At 40.6% G+C, this 18,018-nt stretch overlaps 1 protein-coding gene across 3 annotated transcripts in view; it reads left to right on the forward strand.

Annotated features, from left to right (window-relative positions):
- The window catches only part of kmt2ca (lysine (K)-specific methyltransferase 2Ca), a 249,803-nt gene extending 233,829 nt beyond the window's left edge, over positions 1-15,974 (forward strand). For 2 of the 3 annotated variants that reach the window (XM_036581780.1, XM_036581798.1), the window contains 16 exons: positions 393-557; positions 1,134-1,272; positions 1,550-1,697; positions 2,113-2,291; positions 2,532-2,668; positions 3,428-3,695; positions 4,701-4,840; positions 6,026-6,124; positions 6,471-7,632; positions 9,133-9,269; positions 11,877-12,007; positions 12,430-12,604; positions 12,782-12,898; positions 13,019-13,092; positions 13,207-13,315; positions 14,807-15,974. In XM_036581780.1, the coding sequence (XP_036437673.1) occupies positions 393-557; positions 1,134-1,272; positions 1,550-1,697; positions 2,113-2,291; positions 2,532-2,668; positions 3,428-3,695; positions 4,701-4,840; positions 6,026-6,124; positions 6,471-7,632; positions 9,133-9,269; positions 11,877-12,007; positions 12,430-12,604; positions 12,782-12,898; positions 13,019-13,092; positions 13,207-13,315; positions 14,807-14,899 (3,273 nt within the window). In that variant the 3' untranslated portion in view covers positions 14,900-15,974. Of the gene's footprint in view, positions 1-392; positions 558-1,133; positions 1,273-1,549; positions 1,698-2,112; positions 2,292-2,531; positions 2,669-3,427; positions 3,696-4,700; positions 4,841-6,025; positions 6,125-6,470; positions 7,633-9,132; positions 9,270-11,876; positions 12,020-12,429; positions 12,605-12,781; positions 12,899-13,018; positions 13,093-13,206; positions 13,316-14,806 lie in introns of all 3 variants that reach the window. The other variant, XM_036581789.1, reaches the window with a different exon arrangement.
- Positions 15,975-18,018: the final 2,044 nt, after the last annotated feature.

The following is an 18,018-nucleotide window of genomic DNA, read 5'->3' on the forward strand; positions in this document are numbered from 1 at the left end:
AGTCATGCTGGTTATGGATGCACGCTATGCTATAGTGAGCTGATAGCTATAATAAGCCATCTTTATTCAGTCATTTTGATTCTGCTTTTAAGGCAGGAGTTTGAAATGAGGATGCGTACTGTGCTCTTTACTTAAGCTTTCCAGTTTATTTTTATTTTTTGCTGCATCACGTACTGAAATTTCTGCATCCTGAAGCCAAATACTGCAGTATATTCGTTCTTAGTCTTGAGTCTTCATCTTGTGATCGATTTTTAAGTATGCTCTTCAGTTGTCTAATCTGAGGTGTCCTCTTATATTTTAGTAATTGGCCTCAAGGCACTGTACCTCCAGAATGCTGTTTCTTCAAAAGCTCTGTTCCTTCAACTCATCCTATTTTTTCTCCTCCCTTACAGCAGCTCTCCCTGCTGCCCCTGATGGAGCCCCTAATTGGGGTAAACTTCGCTCACTTTCCACCGTATGGCAGCGGGCAGTTAAACGGAGAAAACCGACTGTCAGGCTCTTTCGGAAGTGCGTCACTGGACGGAGTGTCGGACTACTACTCTCAGCTCATCTATAAGGTCTGGTTCTACTGTCCAGTTTGTCAAGAATCTGGAATTCATACTAGCTTGAACATAAACAATGGACTTCAAATTCTGCTACGCAGCTGGAAGGATAAAAGCGTTGTTATATTCAGTGCTCATGAATTTAAATGTAACAGTCCAACACCTTTGGTTTATCGTTCTCAAGGTGCTGGTATTGTTCTAGTTGCTGTTCTAATTTTTCAAATACTAAGAGGAGCCATTTTGTCCTTTCAACAAAAATCTAACCTTGGGAGCCGCAACATTTTATGTCCAGTTTACCGTCTTGGCTGTAAATATGTCTCAGTATGTGTTAATATACTAGTGTAGGCTAAAAAATAATAAACAGAAACGCAGACTAACTTTGCTCTGCTTTAAGCTTTAGCTCAGCAGTAGCTGCTTTTCTTGAATCTCTGGCAGGAAACTTTTTTTTTATAAAATGTCTCTCAACGTTTGACTTTTTACAAGGCTGAAGTAGCATAGTATGCAGCTGGTAAACCGGAGAAAAGTGTGAGCTGAGTACAGTCAGTAATTTTTTTTTTCTCTCCTTTTTGTTTGTTTTGTTTCACCATGCAGCAAAACAACCTGAGCAACCCTCCAACGCCTCCTGCCTCTCTCCCACCTACTCCGCCTCCCGTGGCCAGGCAGAAGATGGTGAACGGCTTTGCTACAGCCGAGGAGCTCGCCAGGAAAGCTGTTATGAGTGGGCATGAAGGTACGAAATGGTCTCCCTTGTAGTTAAAGGAACATAATGTTTCTAACCACTGGGACTATGTATAAGTTGTAAATTAGCTGTGAAGCTGTGTTAAGTTTATGGTATGTTGGATGTAAACAAGCTAATTCAATTAATTGAATCGTTCAGTTGTTAATGTAAATTGGCTAGACTTGGGCTTAATTGCCCTTTGCTGCCTCTCAAATGTCTGTAAAAGTAAAATTAGTTCCAAAATACTCAAATTGCCCTGTAGTTCATTATTGTTCTTGTCTGCTCTTAGTTTCCAAAAGCATGGGACCGAAGCACCTCCCAACTCCATTTAGAGGAGAGGAGGACCTCCTGGCTCAGGCCATTTCTCAGGGACCCAAGACTGTGGATGTGCCGGCCTCTCTCCCCACACCCCCTCACACCAATCAGGAGGAGCTCCGGTAAGACATACTGACGATTGATTGGTTGGTTGGTTGATTGGTTGATTTAGCTGTTTTGGAAAAGGTTAATTATAAATGTATTTCTAAGTCAGATTGAATTGTTAAATTTTCTAAAATATTTTACAAGCAATTGTAAAATTGTAATAGTTTGCCTACGTAAAGATGTTTATTGACATTGTCAATAAGCCAATTTTTTTTTCCAAAATATTCAATTTTTTAGTGGTGTTCTCTTACTCTAGCATATTATTTCCTCTTTAAATTGAGCAGTTTTTAAGAATGACAACCTACTAATTTAACACACCTGGTTTAGTTAATCAAGCCCTCAGCATCTGAATGAGGGAATAAGGTAGATAAGAGAGTTTTTGGCTCAATCACCCCATTTTTATATATATTTTTAAAAAATTGTTTCTTACAGGGGTCAGGATCACTGTGGCGACAGAGACACCCCAGACAGTTTCGTCCCATCCTCGTCTCCAGAGAGCGTAGTGGGCATGGAGATCGGCCGTTACCCGGATTTGTCTCTGGTGAAGGAAGAGCCTCCATCCCCTGCTGTGTCTCCCACCATCCCCATGCTGCCCAGTGCAAGTGGGAAAGGTCAGTTCATCACATAATCTCGGAGAGAGCCTAACAAAGCCCATAATAAACATCATAAATTCTCATAATAAAACTTTTTTCAACATAAGTGGCAGAGCTCCTGACAGTCAATGTAAGTTAGTAGTGTGCTACAGCATGACGCCAGTTTGACTTCATTATAAGCAACCATATGCATTTTCATGGTATGTATTTGAGAACATTTCACTTTCTCTTTCACTGACTTGGTTCTCTCGCGTGTAGGCACTGAATTCAAGCAGTGGGAGGTAAAGAAAGAACCTCAGAGCAGTTTCTTCGGATCCCATTTTGAGCCGTCTTCATCCTATTCTAAGACTGGTCTCATGTCCATAGCGCTCACTCTAAACCAAGCTGCAGCAGAGGTGGGTATTACCATTTTTATAATGCCAGCTGAAGTTCTTAAATAGATTCGACTTTATTCGCTTTTGATTCACAGTTGTAGAATGCAGCTTGCATTTATTACTTGCATAGCAAATGCACTGTTGTGAACAGGGTTTGAACTTTATTGGCAGATTTCTGGAATAGGTTGGAGCCAAAGTGTCATATTTTAAAGTTTGAGGTTTTTTATTGTCAAAGGCATTAACTTTTCACAATTGGGCTAAAAATGTGGACTGATATTTACATGGAGTTTATAAAGCATTTTTAAGGGATTGTTTTCAGCTTATTTACACCTGACAGCTAAAATTAAAATAAAGAATAAGGTCACAGAACATGTCCTGGTGGATCTTAAGTATTTTTGTGTAGTGATACTTTGGCAGGGCACATACATTTATTTATTGTAATTTTCATACCTTTATTTGCAATCAGATTTGGGTTTTCTAGTTCTAGTTGTGGTAAATATGTTGTCCTCTGTGGCCAAAACACTGAATTTAATATGATGAGTGATAAAACTTTATCAAATTAAATTCAGTATGATAAATTAAGTGATTAGTTTTTTACCCATATGGCTTGGTCAGTTTCAAAAATGTATTCCGATTTGTGCTCAGGTAAGCTCAGAGAACGTGTGGACCAATTAAAAATTTCAGATTTGGACACTGAGAATTCAAGGCTATAGACTAAATGAAAATGGTTTAGCCAAATATCCAAATAAATCCTTACTCCTGTTTCTGTTTGTATTGCAGAACATTCAGGGAGTGGTGGCAGCAGTAGCTGACCTGCTTTTCGTCCCTGTCCCTGCCAACTACGAGGTGACCCGCACGCCAGGCCCAGAGCCCCGAAGCTCTCTGGCCATGCTAGCTGGCCTCAAGGTCCCTCCGACCCATGGGCTGGACCCCCGGCAAGTTTCTCTGTTTCCTCAGGCTGGCATGAGGTTCCCCAGACCACCAGGACCCTCAGGTCCCCTAGGAATGATTCCCCCAAATCAGCACTTTGGGTCCCTCAACAGCACGGGTGAGCCGACTCGCACCAACAGGCCTTTTTCGGGGACAGCTGGAAGCGAAGTGTTACAAATTGCAGTCATTGATGCAGTTTGTCAATATCTAATGACCCATGATTGCAGGGTTTAACTGCTTCTTCAAATTAGGTCACTGATGTTTCTCTCAAGTGGTTTGAGTCACTGGTTTTCATTCTCACTCTTTTCATAGTGATCTGTTATTTTTCTCTTTTTTGAGTATTTTAAAAGGTCTTATTTCCTAAAAATGGCTGTACAATAATCTTGTCATTAAGTACTTTTCCCTTTATCATTTATAAAGGTGAATCGCGTTTAGTTTTTTCTCTGCGCTCCAAATTAGGGCTGGTGAAAAGAGCATCAGTGTCTGGCCGGGGGGCGTCTGGGGCAGGGGGGCTTTCTCCTTTCCCTGGGTGCGCTTTGTTATTGATCATGTCTGAGATGTGACATGTTAACGAAAGCCAGTAATGATTGTAGACTAGCCTGCAGACAGTGCTTGTTAGCTCGCAGCTTTGTACTTTTGACTTAAAAGACAGACCCCTCATCAGATGGGCTCGGGTGCTTCACATAGTGATTTAAGAGCTTCTTCAAGTGCTTTGAAATAACAGTGAATTGTTGCCTAAATCGTTTGACACCTCACCATAAATTGGAAAAGATCTGAATTTTGTATGAGAAGCACCACTGTTTAATTAAAGTTCACTTATTTGAAACAAACTTAAGCGCTTGAGACAGAACAAGTTTCGAACATCGTAACTGTCACTGAGATTTGTTCGAACGACTCCTGTAACTGTATACTGAAGGTTAACCATGCTTGTCAAATGTTGGCCAGTGTAGCTCCCCCAAGCTGTCATGTTGGAATGTCTTTTTCTCAGACATGTTTATGTAACTCAATCGCAGTGGCTCATCGTGTTATGCTTCCCTCAAGTACTCTGTTAGGATTTCCCCCCACTTATTTATATTCTTGGCTGCACGTCTGTGGGTTTGATTGACACGTTGCTGTATTCCAGGTCCAGCTGCGCTCAGACCGGAATATCAGATGGACGACAGCAGCCCAGGGCAAAAACCACAGTGGTGTGCCAACTGCAAGGTGGTGGTTCTGGGAAATGGAGTCCGCAAGTCTACCAAAGACTTCCCCAGCCATAAACAGGTATACATACAAAGTAGTCGTGCACAAGTGTTTGCATGTCCTCCAGTATATAGTAGGGCAGAGCAACCAAACACTGGGTAAAAGGTACTTTTTTTTCTTTTTGCACAGATTAATCAAACACACTATAGATACTTTGTGTTCAAAAGAAGTGTTGCCATGTTCGACATGCTCTTTTCACTCATCATATTTATTTGATGATTTCTTTTTGACTGTTGGAAAGATTAAAAAAAAAAAAACTGTCTTGAATTAATTGTTTTGCATCGATTTACAAGATTTTTAGAGACTGTTACAACCAACCCCACTGTATTTTACAGTTTAGCCCAATTGTTTGTAGATGGTACGTGCTGGAAACAAAGTTTATTTGTAGCAGGGATATGTAGGTTGCTCATTTAAAAATAAATATTAAGCTATATTTGCTCCCTACTGAATATTAAGCAAAGCATTTTACACGTTATGCAAAGTTGACAGAGGAACAATAACAGTCTAATTCCACTAATTCAGCCTGTTGACCATGGCTTGGGTTGCTTAGTGATTCAGAGAACCTGATCTGACTGTATAGGCTGTATTATGAGTCTCCAGTTGGGTCATTGAGCCTAATGTTCCCCAAAGACTTGAAAGAGTATATGTGTAACATGAGTACAGGTATAGACTCTGTTCTCATGGCTCCTTGGAACCTGGGTGACTTCACAACAACCTGAAGAGTTTCCAGGCTGAAGGCTTTTCAGAGTGAATGCCCCCCCCCCCACTCCACCCAAAGCAACTCCCTAATTATGCTAATCCAACCCCTAACGGGAAGTGAAAATCCACTCTTGCTACAAATACCAGGTTAAATGACATTACCCAAGGGAAATGAGTGTAGTCACGCACAGCCCCAAGAGGCCTAAGCTCGCAAACAGTTAATTGCACGACCATGAATTTCTGGTCATTCAAATCAGCAGGCAACTTTGATCACTGTGCCCCTTCTAACCCCCCCAACATCTTTACTCTATGCGGATTTAATAAGTCCTTTTGGCATCAACAAAAAGACTGTGGCGTAATGCAGCCTTTGATCTCCACCTCTTCAGTTAGCTATTCAAGTTTGCTGTCTAATGATCATTTGGGGCGATAGGTGGGAAATGGCATAACCCTATTTCCCAGCCTCCCTGGAGCATGTGGCACTGTTGCTCTGACACGTTCTCTCTACAGGAGGGCCAAACCCAGGCCGAGGGCAACGCCGTCTTCTGCAGTCACAACTGCTTTGTTCTCTACTCATCCTCCATGCAGACCAAACCAGTAGATAGCAAGGTAAGCCATGCGATAATATATCAGATGTTAGATTACTGGACAGTCTGCTTAGTGCTTACTTTATCTTCACTTGTAAGAGTAAAAATTGGCTAAATTGTCATTGGCTTCAAATGCAAGTGTTGAAGGCAGAGGAGAACAAGTACCATTATGTCCTGCTGGAACCAGTCTAGAGCAAATACAAAAAACATAACACTGGAACCTTCAGTACTGAACACAGTTGTCATGCCAAAGGTCCCAGTCGTACATCTATAGTATAATATTGGACAGACAGAACAACCAGAACATATAAAGCAATAGAATGTGGTAGTTGAGATGGTTGACACGTTTGTCTGTATTCGTCTCTCAGCCGAATGTGCCTGTCCTGCCTGATTCTCAGAAGAGCCAAGTGAAGGCTCTTCACCCGTACAGCAACAACATATCTACCCTGGATGTCCACTGCCTGGCCCAGATGCAGCCCAAACAGTCTCCACCCTCCACCCCACCCATCTTCTTCCCCTCTGCCTCCCCTGAGTCAGCCAAAGCCGAAGTCAAGTCGGATGCTCTGAAGGTCACTGTAAAGCTGAAGCCCCGTCTCCGTGCCGTCCATAACAGCGGAGGCGATGAGTGCCTGCCACGCCACTTATCTGGGAAACGTTGGAAGGGGCTGCGCTGGCGCAAATGGAGCGTCCAGATAGTGGTGCCCAAAGGCAACCTGCAGCTGCGGGACAAGGATGAGCTGGAGCAGCTATTGAGGAAGCTGGACGCCTCCCTGCGGCCTGAGCCGCTGCCAAAAGACCTGAGGCGTTGCTGCTTCTGTCACGAAGAGGGCGATGGGCTCACAGATGGACCCGCCCGTCTACTCAACTTGGACCTGGACCTGTGGGTGCACCTTAACTGTGCACTGTGGTCCACCGAAGTATATGAGACCCAAGCTGGTGCACTTATCAACGTAGAACTGGCTCTGAGGCGCGGCCTTTCTGTGCGCTGTGCCTACTGCCAGCAGACTGGAGCCACCAGTGGCTGCCACCGGCTGCGTTGCACCAACGCCTACCACTTCACCTGCGCCCTCAAGGCGCAGTGTACCTTCTTCAAAGACAAGACCATGCTGTGCCACCTGCACAGGCCCCGTGGAGGCTCTAGTGGCTCTGGGAGCGGGACTCCAGGAGGGCCAGAGCACGAGCTGCGCTGCTTCGCCGTGTTTCGCCGTGTCTACGTGCAGCGGGATGAGGCGCGGCAGATAGCCAGCATCGTGCAGCGCGGGGAACGCGAGCACACCTTCCGTGTGGGCAGCCTGGTGTTCCATGCCGTAGGTCAGCTCCTGCCACAGCAGATGGAGGCCTTCCACTCATCTGCCGCCATCTTCCCCGTGGGCTATGAGGCCAGCCGCATCTACTGGAGCATGCGGCATGGAAACCGCCGCTGCCGCTACCTCTGCTCCATCGACGAGAAGGACGGCGCCCCTGAATTCACCATCCGCGTGGTGGAGCAGGGCTACGAGGATCTGGTGCTGACCGGATCCTCACCTAAAGGTAAGCACCACATACCTGAGTTTAATGGTGGACTTCAGATACCATTTTGCAAATAATATGTGAATTCTGGCGGTGATTAATTAGCCTAATATAAAGCTCTAATGGGCCTGAAATTTTGGTCTGAACCCAAATACAGCTTTGCATTTTGAGTCTGAAGGTGACCTGAACCTGACAAAATTCTGTCTGAACCCAGCCCAAACCACATCAGTCAGAAACTGTACAGCACCGGGTACGGTGAAGCGACAATAATAGCAGTCTTTACTTAATGGATAAACAAAAAAAATGAATAATGATAGAATATAAAAACCTAGTAAGTTAAATTCATTCTTTAACTCATTTATTCAAGCAGTGCTTTAAAAAGCATCTCATTTTTAGTCTGGATAAAATTCCCTAATGTTCTGTTCTCGCACTGCTGATATGATGAGATGTTCACCTTCACCTGTTTAATTCTAAAACTCTCAAACTGTTTTTTACGCAACATTTTATGTAATTTACATAGAACGTAAAAATATTTTTGGCCACAAAGATAAAATTTCCTTTTGGCAGCACTGAACTGTACTTCCCTGAATCAATTCCCTAATTAAATTCTAAGGGGATTCCTAAAGAACCGGTCATTTGGCATATTAACCCAATACATAAGAGTCTGCCAACCAGAGCTACCTACCCAACAGTGGTCCTGTGGTCAGAAACTAAGCACTAATGAAGGGCTAGGTAAGCAACCCAGTCAAATGAGCTATAACTGTGCAAGTATTGTGTAAATCTCAAAGCATGTCATATTTAAATGTGTGCATTATTGTGAGGTTAAAATGGAATTATTTATCAAATGGTATTTGCTATGTTATGATTTAAAAAGGTATTACATATGAAAAGCATTAAAATTGTGTGGCAGTCCTGTTAACCGACCTTAGCAGTCGAATCCTGTCTGGTTCGGACAAATATTTAAAGCTCTAGCCTGGTAGTTCCCAGCTCTGGTCCTGAAGTACACGTCATGCATATTTTGGTCTTTTTCCTGTTCATCCATCTAATCAACTGATTAACAAGCCGGCTAATCAGCTAATTAACAATTCCTGAGCTGAAGTGTGGGAAACACTAAAATATGCAGGGCAGGGGAACTCCAGGACCAGGTTTGGGGACCACCGATTTAGCCTGATTTGCAAAATGCTGAAATCTTTTGCTTCGATAAATACTAGTAGGGGACATTTAGCATTACGCAAATGAGATCCTGCTAGTGGGTCTGTTCTGGCCTTTGATCACATTAATTCTGATTAGCATTTTTGGGCCAAGTACTCCTTTATTTAACAGCTTAACAAGACACTTCTGTCCTCCAACTTCTTTCAGCTTCATTGAAGAGAATTACAGATTCACAGTGCTGCAGATTCTCCTAATAAAGTTTGACAAGTCTCAGGTGAAGTTAAAAGGATCAGAGGTGTAAGCAGGTCTTCTAAAACAGCGACTCAGGTGTATCAAGTTACAACACGACTTCTCTTGTTCTCTGTGCAGGAGTGTGGGATAAGGTCCTAGAGCCCGTGGCGGAGAAGAGGAATGAAACGGGCATTCTCAAACTGTTCCCTGTCTATCTGAAGGGAGAAGACCTGTTTGGACTGACGGTCCCGGCAGTCACCAGGATTGTGGAATCGGTATGAAACTGTTGGGAGAAAAGAAAATGTATACAAACTCTTAGCAAAAAGGATTCTATACACTCTTAAAAAAGATGGTTCTTCAAGGGTTCTTTAGTAAAGACAATGGTCCTGTATAAAACCATGAACACTCAGAACCTTTTGCATCATTAAAGGGTTCTTTGCATCATGAAAGGGTTCTTCATGTTGATGGAAAATGTGAATGATTGTGCTACAGACGGTTCAATATAGCATCTTTTTGAAAAGGGTTCTACATAGCACCCAAAAAGTTTCTTCCTTTTGGGTGCTATACAGAAGCGTTTTCAAAAAGGTTCTATGTAGAACCATCTACAACACATTCTCCATCAGTCTGAAGAACAATTTCATGATGCAAAGAACCCTTTAATCTTAGAGTTCTTTGAGCATTCAGGGCTCTATAAAGAATCACTGTCTTTACCAAAGAACCCTTAAAGAACCATCTGAACCATGACACATTTTTTATGAGAAAAATGTGTACACGTTCATTACCAGTAAAAAAAAAAAAATTGCATTTTTGATAATGAGAAACATTTTTACATTACGTAAATTTCTAATACAAATAGTGAAGGTGACGCCTATGTATGGCAATATTTCCAAAACAAAAGTTTAAACATGAATTCCCCAAGTGACAAAATATATGTTTTAAAGCTCTCAATGAGTGCTACAGCAACAAGAAGGTCCTGGTGAATGTTTATCTTCAGTTTTGTTAGAAAATGAATTCACCTCATGAAGCATCAAGGCAAAAAGGGGGAGGGGCTTATTTTGATTCGTTTGGTCAGGTTTTGGTCACTATCATTCAATATATGCTATTTCATAGTTTCAATGTCTTCACTATTATTCTCTAGTGAGGAAATTGGTAAATATAATCTAAGAGTGTGTGCAAACTTTTTGGTACTGTATATGACCGTCGGCAGAGCTGGGGTTTTTTTACCATGTAAAAAAAGAAAGTCAGGTTGTGTTTTGTGAACAAAGTCTCTGATGCTGTAGTTTCATCTGTGAGATCAAGGAGTAAATGTGTCTCTGTGTTTAAGTAAGTTACACTCCAGATGCATTAACTGTTTTTTTTTGTTGTTTTTTTTTTTCTCTCTCTGTCTACAATCAGAACAAATGATGATCTGATTTGTTAGAGCTCAAGGCTTTTTTAATTTCTGGCAAGTGAGGCTCTTAGTTTTAGCTTGTTTATCGCATGAGGCAGTATTTGTTTTGTCCCTATATACCGTACACAACAAAATAATGTAACTGAGCATGTCTGTGCTTATACCCAATGGTCTGAGCAGTAGGCAAGTAGGCTAGTAAGTCTTAAAAACAGAATTATTGACCAGAGAAAGTTTATGGTAAACCTGAATTAGACTAGATTTTGCATCTTAAGGCCTGATTGGCACATGCTGCGCCTGTGTGGCGTGGGTGACATTAAAAGTCTTGCTTTTCATTTTGGCACCCATGTTAAGTGGTCAGCGCTTTCACACCGGCTGCGCGTGCAAAGGGGCAGGGTCCCAAACACCGCACTGAAGTGGTGCGGCATTTAGAGAATAGAACCGTTTTTTTTTCTGTCCCTGTTACGCAGCAAAATACACTGAAACAAGCCATGACAATTGATGAAAATTAAACAGAAACTGTATGCAAACTTAAAAACAATATATTTTTTTATTTAATTCATGACGAAATACCAGTTAATCTGTTTGCAGCACGGAATGTTTTCCTGGTAGGTCAACCAGGCTTGAAACTTTTGCCTAATCACAAGTCTGAATGCTGTTAAGGATAAACAAATATACCGTGCACTTCTATAAATTATATTTTTACTGAGCAGATTGACTAATTTCACTATTTATCTGTCTGGAAAAATGAAGGTATTTATAACTTTGTTGCGGCTCGGCTCCACAGCACAAATGCTGTATGTATGCAAGGCCAGCGCATTTGAGCTGTAGCGCTCACTCCATGCAGAGGTAGCCTGTGTGAATTAGACCTAAGGCTGTGTAGCTGGTTTGACCCTACTTTCAGAGAAATTGTGTTCTTTTGATTTCTCCTTAGCTCAGTAGCTAACTAAATAACTTACTCTTGACTAACCTGAGGGTGTCTGGGTTCACTAACCGCTGCTCTCTCATTCTCCTTTATCTCCTTTATTAAAATGGCATTATTGCCTAACCACAGTCAAGTGCTAGCTGGCTGTAGCCTGTTTTCTCATCATCAGGATATGATTGTGAATCAGCCACGTTCTGATTGATGCTTTAAAACGAGTGTGATTGAAACGGTGCATTTAACTTAGCAGTGGAATGAGGAGACATGTCAGCTACTCCTGAGATGAATAAACTCAAAGAAAATAGCCAGAATTACATATTACTATATTATAAACATCACTGTGTTCTCAAAGCTTGTCTGTATGATGTTCATGGGAAGCTCCACTATAGATGGCTGTGTTTTGGGGTGCATTTGGAGGTTTGATCTGTTATGCAGTTTCAGGGTGGTGTTCTAAGTCTCATACTTCCAGCCACATACCAATAACTGGACTTTAGGAAGAATAGCTAATAAATCCCCTGCATCTCCTGTTATTACCCCTCTCTCACTGACTGTGTCAACTGGTTCATGTTCCAGCTGCCTGGAGTGGAGGCGTGTGCACGCTACACCTTCCGTTATGGCCGCAATCCTCTGATGGAGCTGCCTCTGGCCATCAACCCCTCAGGCTGCGCGCGCTCTGAACCTAAGGCGTGCACCCACGTCAAGAGGTTTGTGTTAAGGTATTCTGTAGATTTTAGATCTTCTTTCTTCATGTCCTTCTCCCTTTGCCTGTGATCCGTGAGCAGCCAGAGCTCAAGTCCTGTGTTTCGTCCACTCATAAGGTCAGCGTGCGTTGTCCATTAAAATCGTCTTTTCCCATTTCAAATGATGTTCAGTCATATAATTGTGTTCATTATGGCATTAAACTTAACAAATATATTTAAAAAATCTCATAGATTTGGTCTTACAGAGGTTTCAGTCCTTCAGTGATGACAGTAACCATGTGGTTAACTTAACTGAAAGATCATTTAGTCTGTTGGCGCCTCTGACTGTTTTCTCTAACTGTTTCCATCTCACCACATCTTGGCACTTGAGTAGATGCTGCAGTCTTCCTCAGTGTTGTCTTCTCCATCTCTTGATATTCCTCTAGGCCGCACACCCTGACCAGCGGCAGCTCTGCTAAGGCTCTCCAGAGCAACGGCAGCCCCGCTGAGCTCACTGGCGCCCCCTACAGCAAGCAGTTTGTCCACTCCAAGTCCTCTCAGTACCGCCGCATGAAGGCCGAGTGGAAGTCCAACGTTTACTTGGCCCGTTCGCGCATCCAGGTGAATACAGAGCAGTTTGAGCCATGGAGTTATTGTTCTACTTGCAACATGCATTTATTGTAGTCATACACTGTTCTTTGTCCGTTTTAAGATGTGGAATTGAAGTACTTGCAAACAAAAGCCAAACAAAATGCAAAAACATTGTTTGCTCATAGCTTTGTACCATGTTTGTTGTAGGGCTTGGGGCTGTATGCTGCTAGGGACATTGAGAACAACACCATGGTCATCGAATACATTGGTACAATCATTCGTAACGAGGTGGCAAACCGCAAGGAGAAGATGTACGAATCACAGGTACGTGTGGCAATTCTGGTTTCACCAGAGCCGTTTTCCAAAACGTGTTTTTGCCTGCTGCTCTTTGCAGTAAAATCCATACACTTTTTAATGCTATTATTAATTTTTTCCAAACCATAGAACCGTGGAGTCTATATGTTCCGCATCGACAGTGAGCATGTAATTGATGCAACCATTACAGGCGGACCCGCAAGGTAGGAACTGAATTATCAGATCTGCAAATACGTCAGCATGTATTTCTGCTCAAAGAGTGGTCATGTTTTCTTGTCCATCACATTTACCTTGTATAAATGAATTTGTGCCGTCAGGTACATCAACCACTCCTGCGCACCCAACTGCATAGCCGAGGTCGTGACCTTTGAGAGAGGCCACAAAATAATCATCAGCTCCAACCGCCGGATACAACGCGGGGAGGAGGTAGGCCAGTTAACTGCTGCATTTAACCTTTTCAGGCTGACGTGTTTGGTCAGCTATCTTGCTTACTAGTTAACTTAGGCCCTGTTTATGCCTGGTCATTTAATGCGTTTAGGACCTGGCAAGATTTTAACTACACTCGGTTGTCAAACATATCTCTGGTTAAATTGAACTATGATTGCTTTATGGCGTGCAATGTGCAAAAAGCTCATATACAGCAACCAACTGTCTGTGCTGCACCTCTTGATGACTGTTCTATTCAAAAGAAAAGCACAATTTTGCACACTGTTGTTTATTTCCTTACACCATCAGTCAGTGTTTACAAGACAGCTGTTCAAAATCACTAGACTATTAGTGTTGTCTAAGACAGAGGAGAACTCTCCCAAGCACCGTTAGGTCCTGTTGGTACTGATCTTGAGCAAGTGCCAAATCCATAAAACTGGAGCCTTCAGTACTAGATGGATGGCCAATGTAAAAAGCACAGTAAGGTCATTCTCATGAGGCCATGTACATTATTATCATCATAGTCATTGTGTGAGGATCATAGTCATCATGCAGATAAGCAATATTTATAATTTGGCAGAACAATGGAAGCTCTAAATGGTACAGCATTTTTCTATTTGAAGGTGTTTTACTCTCATGCTCAGTACTGATATTTCTTTTTCTTTTTTTCCCTTAATTAGAAAAAGGTGTCTATTATTTGTAACTGTAGAATCCATTAACATTTTTTCTGTAAACTGTTGGGAAGTGAACCAACATAATTGTGTCAGTGCTTTGGGCCAATGAGATATAATTGCATATGACTATATATATTTCGCTGTTGTCTGAACAAAACCTTGTATCTCCATTTTTGTCGTTTATCAGTTTTTGACAATGTTAAAAAGGCCTGTTGCCCTTTAGATTGTGAATTTCGTGATGAATGGACCAAAAAGTCTGGTTCCATTGGCTTACATTAAATGGAAAGTATGTTTTTCCTTCTCCTGTAAAGTTACCATTTTGGAGATATGAGGTGGTGTTGAGGTTTTATATATATATATATATATATATATATATATATATATATATATGTATATATATATATATATATGTGTATATATAAAAAAAACATTTACACATTTATCTTCAGATTCCACTGCGGTGCGTAAATGTGAAAGTTTAAAATTTGAAAATGATCACCAAAAAAACAAAATAATTTAATGTTTTAAATGATGTTTTATTTTTAATTATTCATTATTCAGGCTTTATTGTTTATATTTCCAAATTAAAAAAAAAAACTATAGTTCCAGTTATCTGGTGTCAGAGGTTCGGGTACTTTGTGCAGAACCCCCACCCCCACCCCAATGTTCTCTTCTGTTTATGATGTTAGTGTCCTCTCTGCACTTGAATAGCTGACAGTCCAATTCTAGAACCAGACCCAAAGCAGAAACATCTGTTCAGAAGGTTTTTGATGTTTGTTCTGATTGGGCTGTTTTTCTCTGTTTTGTTTCCCTACAGTTGTGCTATGACTACAAATTTGACCTTGAAGATGACCAGCATAAGATTCCTTGTCACTGTGGTGCAGTAAACTGCAGGAAATGGATGAACTAAACCGAAGAGGCGCTTCTGTTTTTTCTTTTTTGTTTCTCTCTTTTTTTTTTTTGTTTAGTTTGTTTTTTGAGGTGGACAGAGAGAACATTTAATCCACACGTATGCATTCCTTGTTAGCTTTTTCTAGGCCCATTTCTAAACAGGAAGCATTTTGTTATTAATCTTTAAACTTATCAGGGCAGACGAAAGACCGTAGAACTGTAAGAGGTAACGAGGAGACCTGGTCCAAGGTCCCAAAAAAAGGCACAAAAGCCGACTGGGGTCTCATTGGGATGGACAGGTAAGGTGGGGGTGGACATACTGCATGGTAAACAGCTTCACCTGAACACCAGGCGGCACACTGGTTCCTCCGCTTTGCAGAACAGACACAGCGCGGATGGCTTTTTCTCTGAAGGAAGAGCAGAGTTTGACGAGCTTCGGTGAGAAACAGGCAAACAGGAGCTTAAAAGGTGGTGTTAGGTTAAATCTCACCAGCTGACCAGGAAAGTAAAGTGCTGGCCACAGCCTTATTTAGTTATTAAGAGGCTGGTCCTCTGGATAAAGATTTTATATATATATATATATATATATATATATATATATATATATATATATATATATATATATATATATATATAAAATGTATACACACAGATCTCTATATATATATATACAGATATACACATATATAGAATCAGAAATGTAGACACCACTGAACAAGGAATGTACTGAGAAGACTTCCTTAGGGATAAAGCTAAGGGAATATTAACTTGCACTAAAAACAACAAAAAAAAAAAATACAGTTTAAAATACTTGATTCCATGAGTCAGTTTATTTTTTCTTTGTTTTTGATTTCTGTAAAATAAGAGGCAAAGTTTTGTATTTATTATCAATTGAAGCTATTTTTTAAGAATGTGGATTTAAAAAAAAAAAGAGAGTCAAGCTGCTTTGGGAAGCTGCAGATTGAACAGAACGTGTTACTTTATAAAATATGTAAATATCCATCTAAAATTTAAAAACGTAGAATTACTCGACCAAATGCTACCTTAACTTCATTATAGCTATTTGGGTGATTTTTTTTTGTTTTGTTTTTCTTCAAGGAAAAAAGAAAAAGGACAAAAAAAAGTATTTAAGAAGGATGTCAAGATATCATTTTGAGAGTCTGTGTTGTAAAAAAAATTGTACAGAATCTGTAAAGAAAAAAACAGAAAAAAAGATTTCAGAATATTTTTGTTGTATTTAGAATGTAGAATCAATATTGTCTAAAATTCTGACCACTTGAATTTTCTTTCTTACCTTACTTCGTTTCTTTTTACACATTTTAGTTTCATGTACTTTTTGCAATCAAAGAACGCACCAATCATGCTGTGCTGATTGTGACATCCTAACTGTTAATCACGAACGATGCGCGCTGTGAATTTACGTTAGAAACCACCCAAACAGAATCCAGTAGCTTAAAGCTTACCGAGCACGAGGGATTTCCTTTCCTTAACACAAGGCGCCCCTGTAGAGGAACGCACGCGGGTTTTGGAGAGAATTAAAGATAAATGCCTTTCACATTGCTTTGACATCAAGAAATGTAAAGTACGCTTGTTTCTGTTTTCTTTTTATTTTTTTGGTTTACATTATTTTAAGAAAGATGCTGTTTAGTGTTTGACTAGTTGAAAATCAAGGTATGATGTTTTGAACTTAATAAAGAATTCAAAACCTGGTAATAGCAACTGGCTTACCGGTTTGAAATGAAGTTTTGATGTGTGCACAACTAAAGTGGACTACAATTGTTAGTTTATTATTCAGAGTCCCGAGCTTGTAATATACATGGCATGATGTATTTTTTAAAACTTTCGAATGAATCAATTGTACATAATTTCTCGATGACTGGTTGTAATGAAATTTGTTTCTTGGATATTTTTCCCCTCTTGTACAATATTCAGACATTATTAACAGTATTTGTCTTTTCTTGGTCCTGTACAGTAGTATACAATGTCAAAAATGAAGCCTTTTTGAAGTATACAAAGTGTAATGGGTTTTTGGAGTTTGTGGAATCAGATTTAGGAACATTTACAAAAAAATAAATATTTTACATCTTTAACACTCATTTGTTTTTCCATCCTTAAGATGAGTTTCTTCAAGTGCAGAGTGAAGATGCTGGCAAGTTTAAGGGGAACTCCACTGATTTTGCAAAATTATTGATTTAGTGGTTTAGATAAAAACAAAATCATTCAGAGTGGTTTGGTGTGAAATGCATCTTTCTAGAGAAATTTAGTCAGAATTGTTCACCATTACAGTACTAGGAACCAGACGTCCAAAGCACTTAATGGCTCTAAAAGCTACATCCCAATTTCACACAAAATTGTTATAAATACTCTGCTCGATACCTGAGACATTGTTTTGTGAATTGTTGAAGTTTTGGCCTAAAACCTATTTTTTAATATAAACTATTACTTTACTTTAACTATTAATTTCTTCCGTGTTTCCTGTCAAAACTACATTCTCAACTGAGATCAATGTGCACAAACTAACATGGTTTTATAGTTACTAGCCTGTAGCTACATGGCTAACAGCAGCAGCAGCTTTTGGTTACGGATTATTTTTACAGTTTCTTACATATTTTGGAAGACGGCAGAGTATGTGGAGGACTTCAAGGAGGTCCAAAATTAATGTCATAGGGCCAAATCGATTTGAACCAGAATACACAAATGAGTTACGAGAGACAGAGAGAGAGACAGACAGACACACTGAACCTGCCAGTGCCGAAGAACAACCCAGGGCAAATGGAAACTGGTGGTGTCCACAACAAACTTCTTGCTGCTCTGCTTACCGGTTTATGAGGCAGGATAGAGAGGTAGATAGTTATTTTATTGTTTGAGACAGTCTGTAAGCTAATGGCTAACAGTGATATATGTATGGTGGCTAATGACGACTAATTTATTTCACTCACAAATGTTTCTCACCTTGATTCCAGTTTCTGTGGTGGAAAATACAACAGAGGGTACAGCAGATTTCTTTAGCAGCCACATTTGAAGAAATCTGCTTTGCATTTTTCACGGGTCTTGAGTCGTCTTCGATGGGTCTTAGTTCAGTCTGTAGAGTCGTTAGACTTTGGCATTTGTGTGGCTTCAAAACAATCAGCCACAACT

Source organism: Colossoma macropomum, unplaced genomic scaffold, assembly GCF_904425465.1.
Source record: "Colossoma macropomum unplaced genomic scaffold, Colossoma_macropomum, whole genome shotgun sequence".
Classification (NCBI taxonomy): domain Eukaryota; kingdom Metazoa; phylum Chordata; class Actinopteri; order Characiformes; family Serrasalmidae; genus Colossoma; species Colossoma macropomum.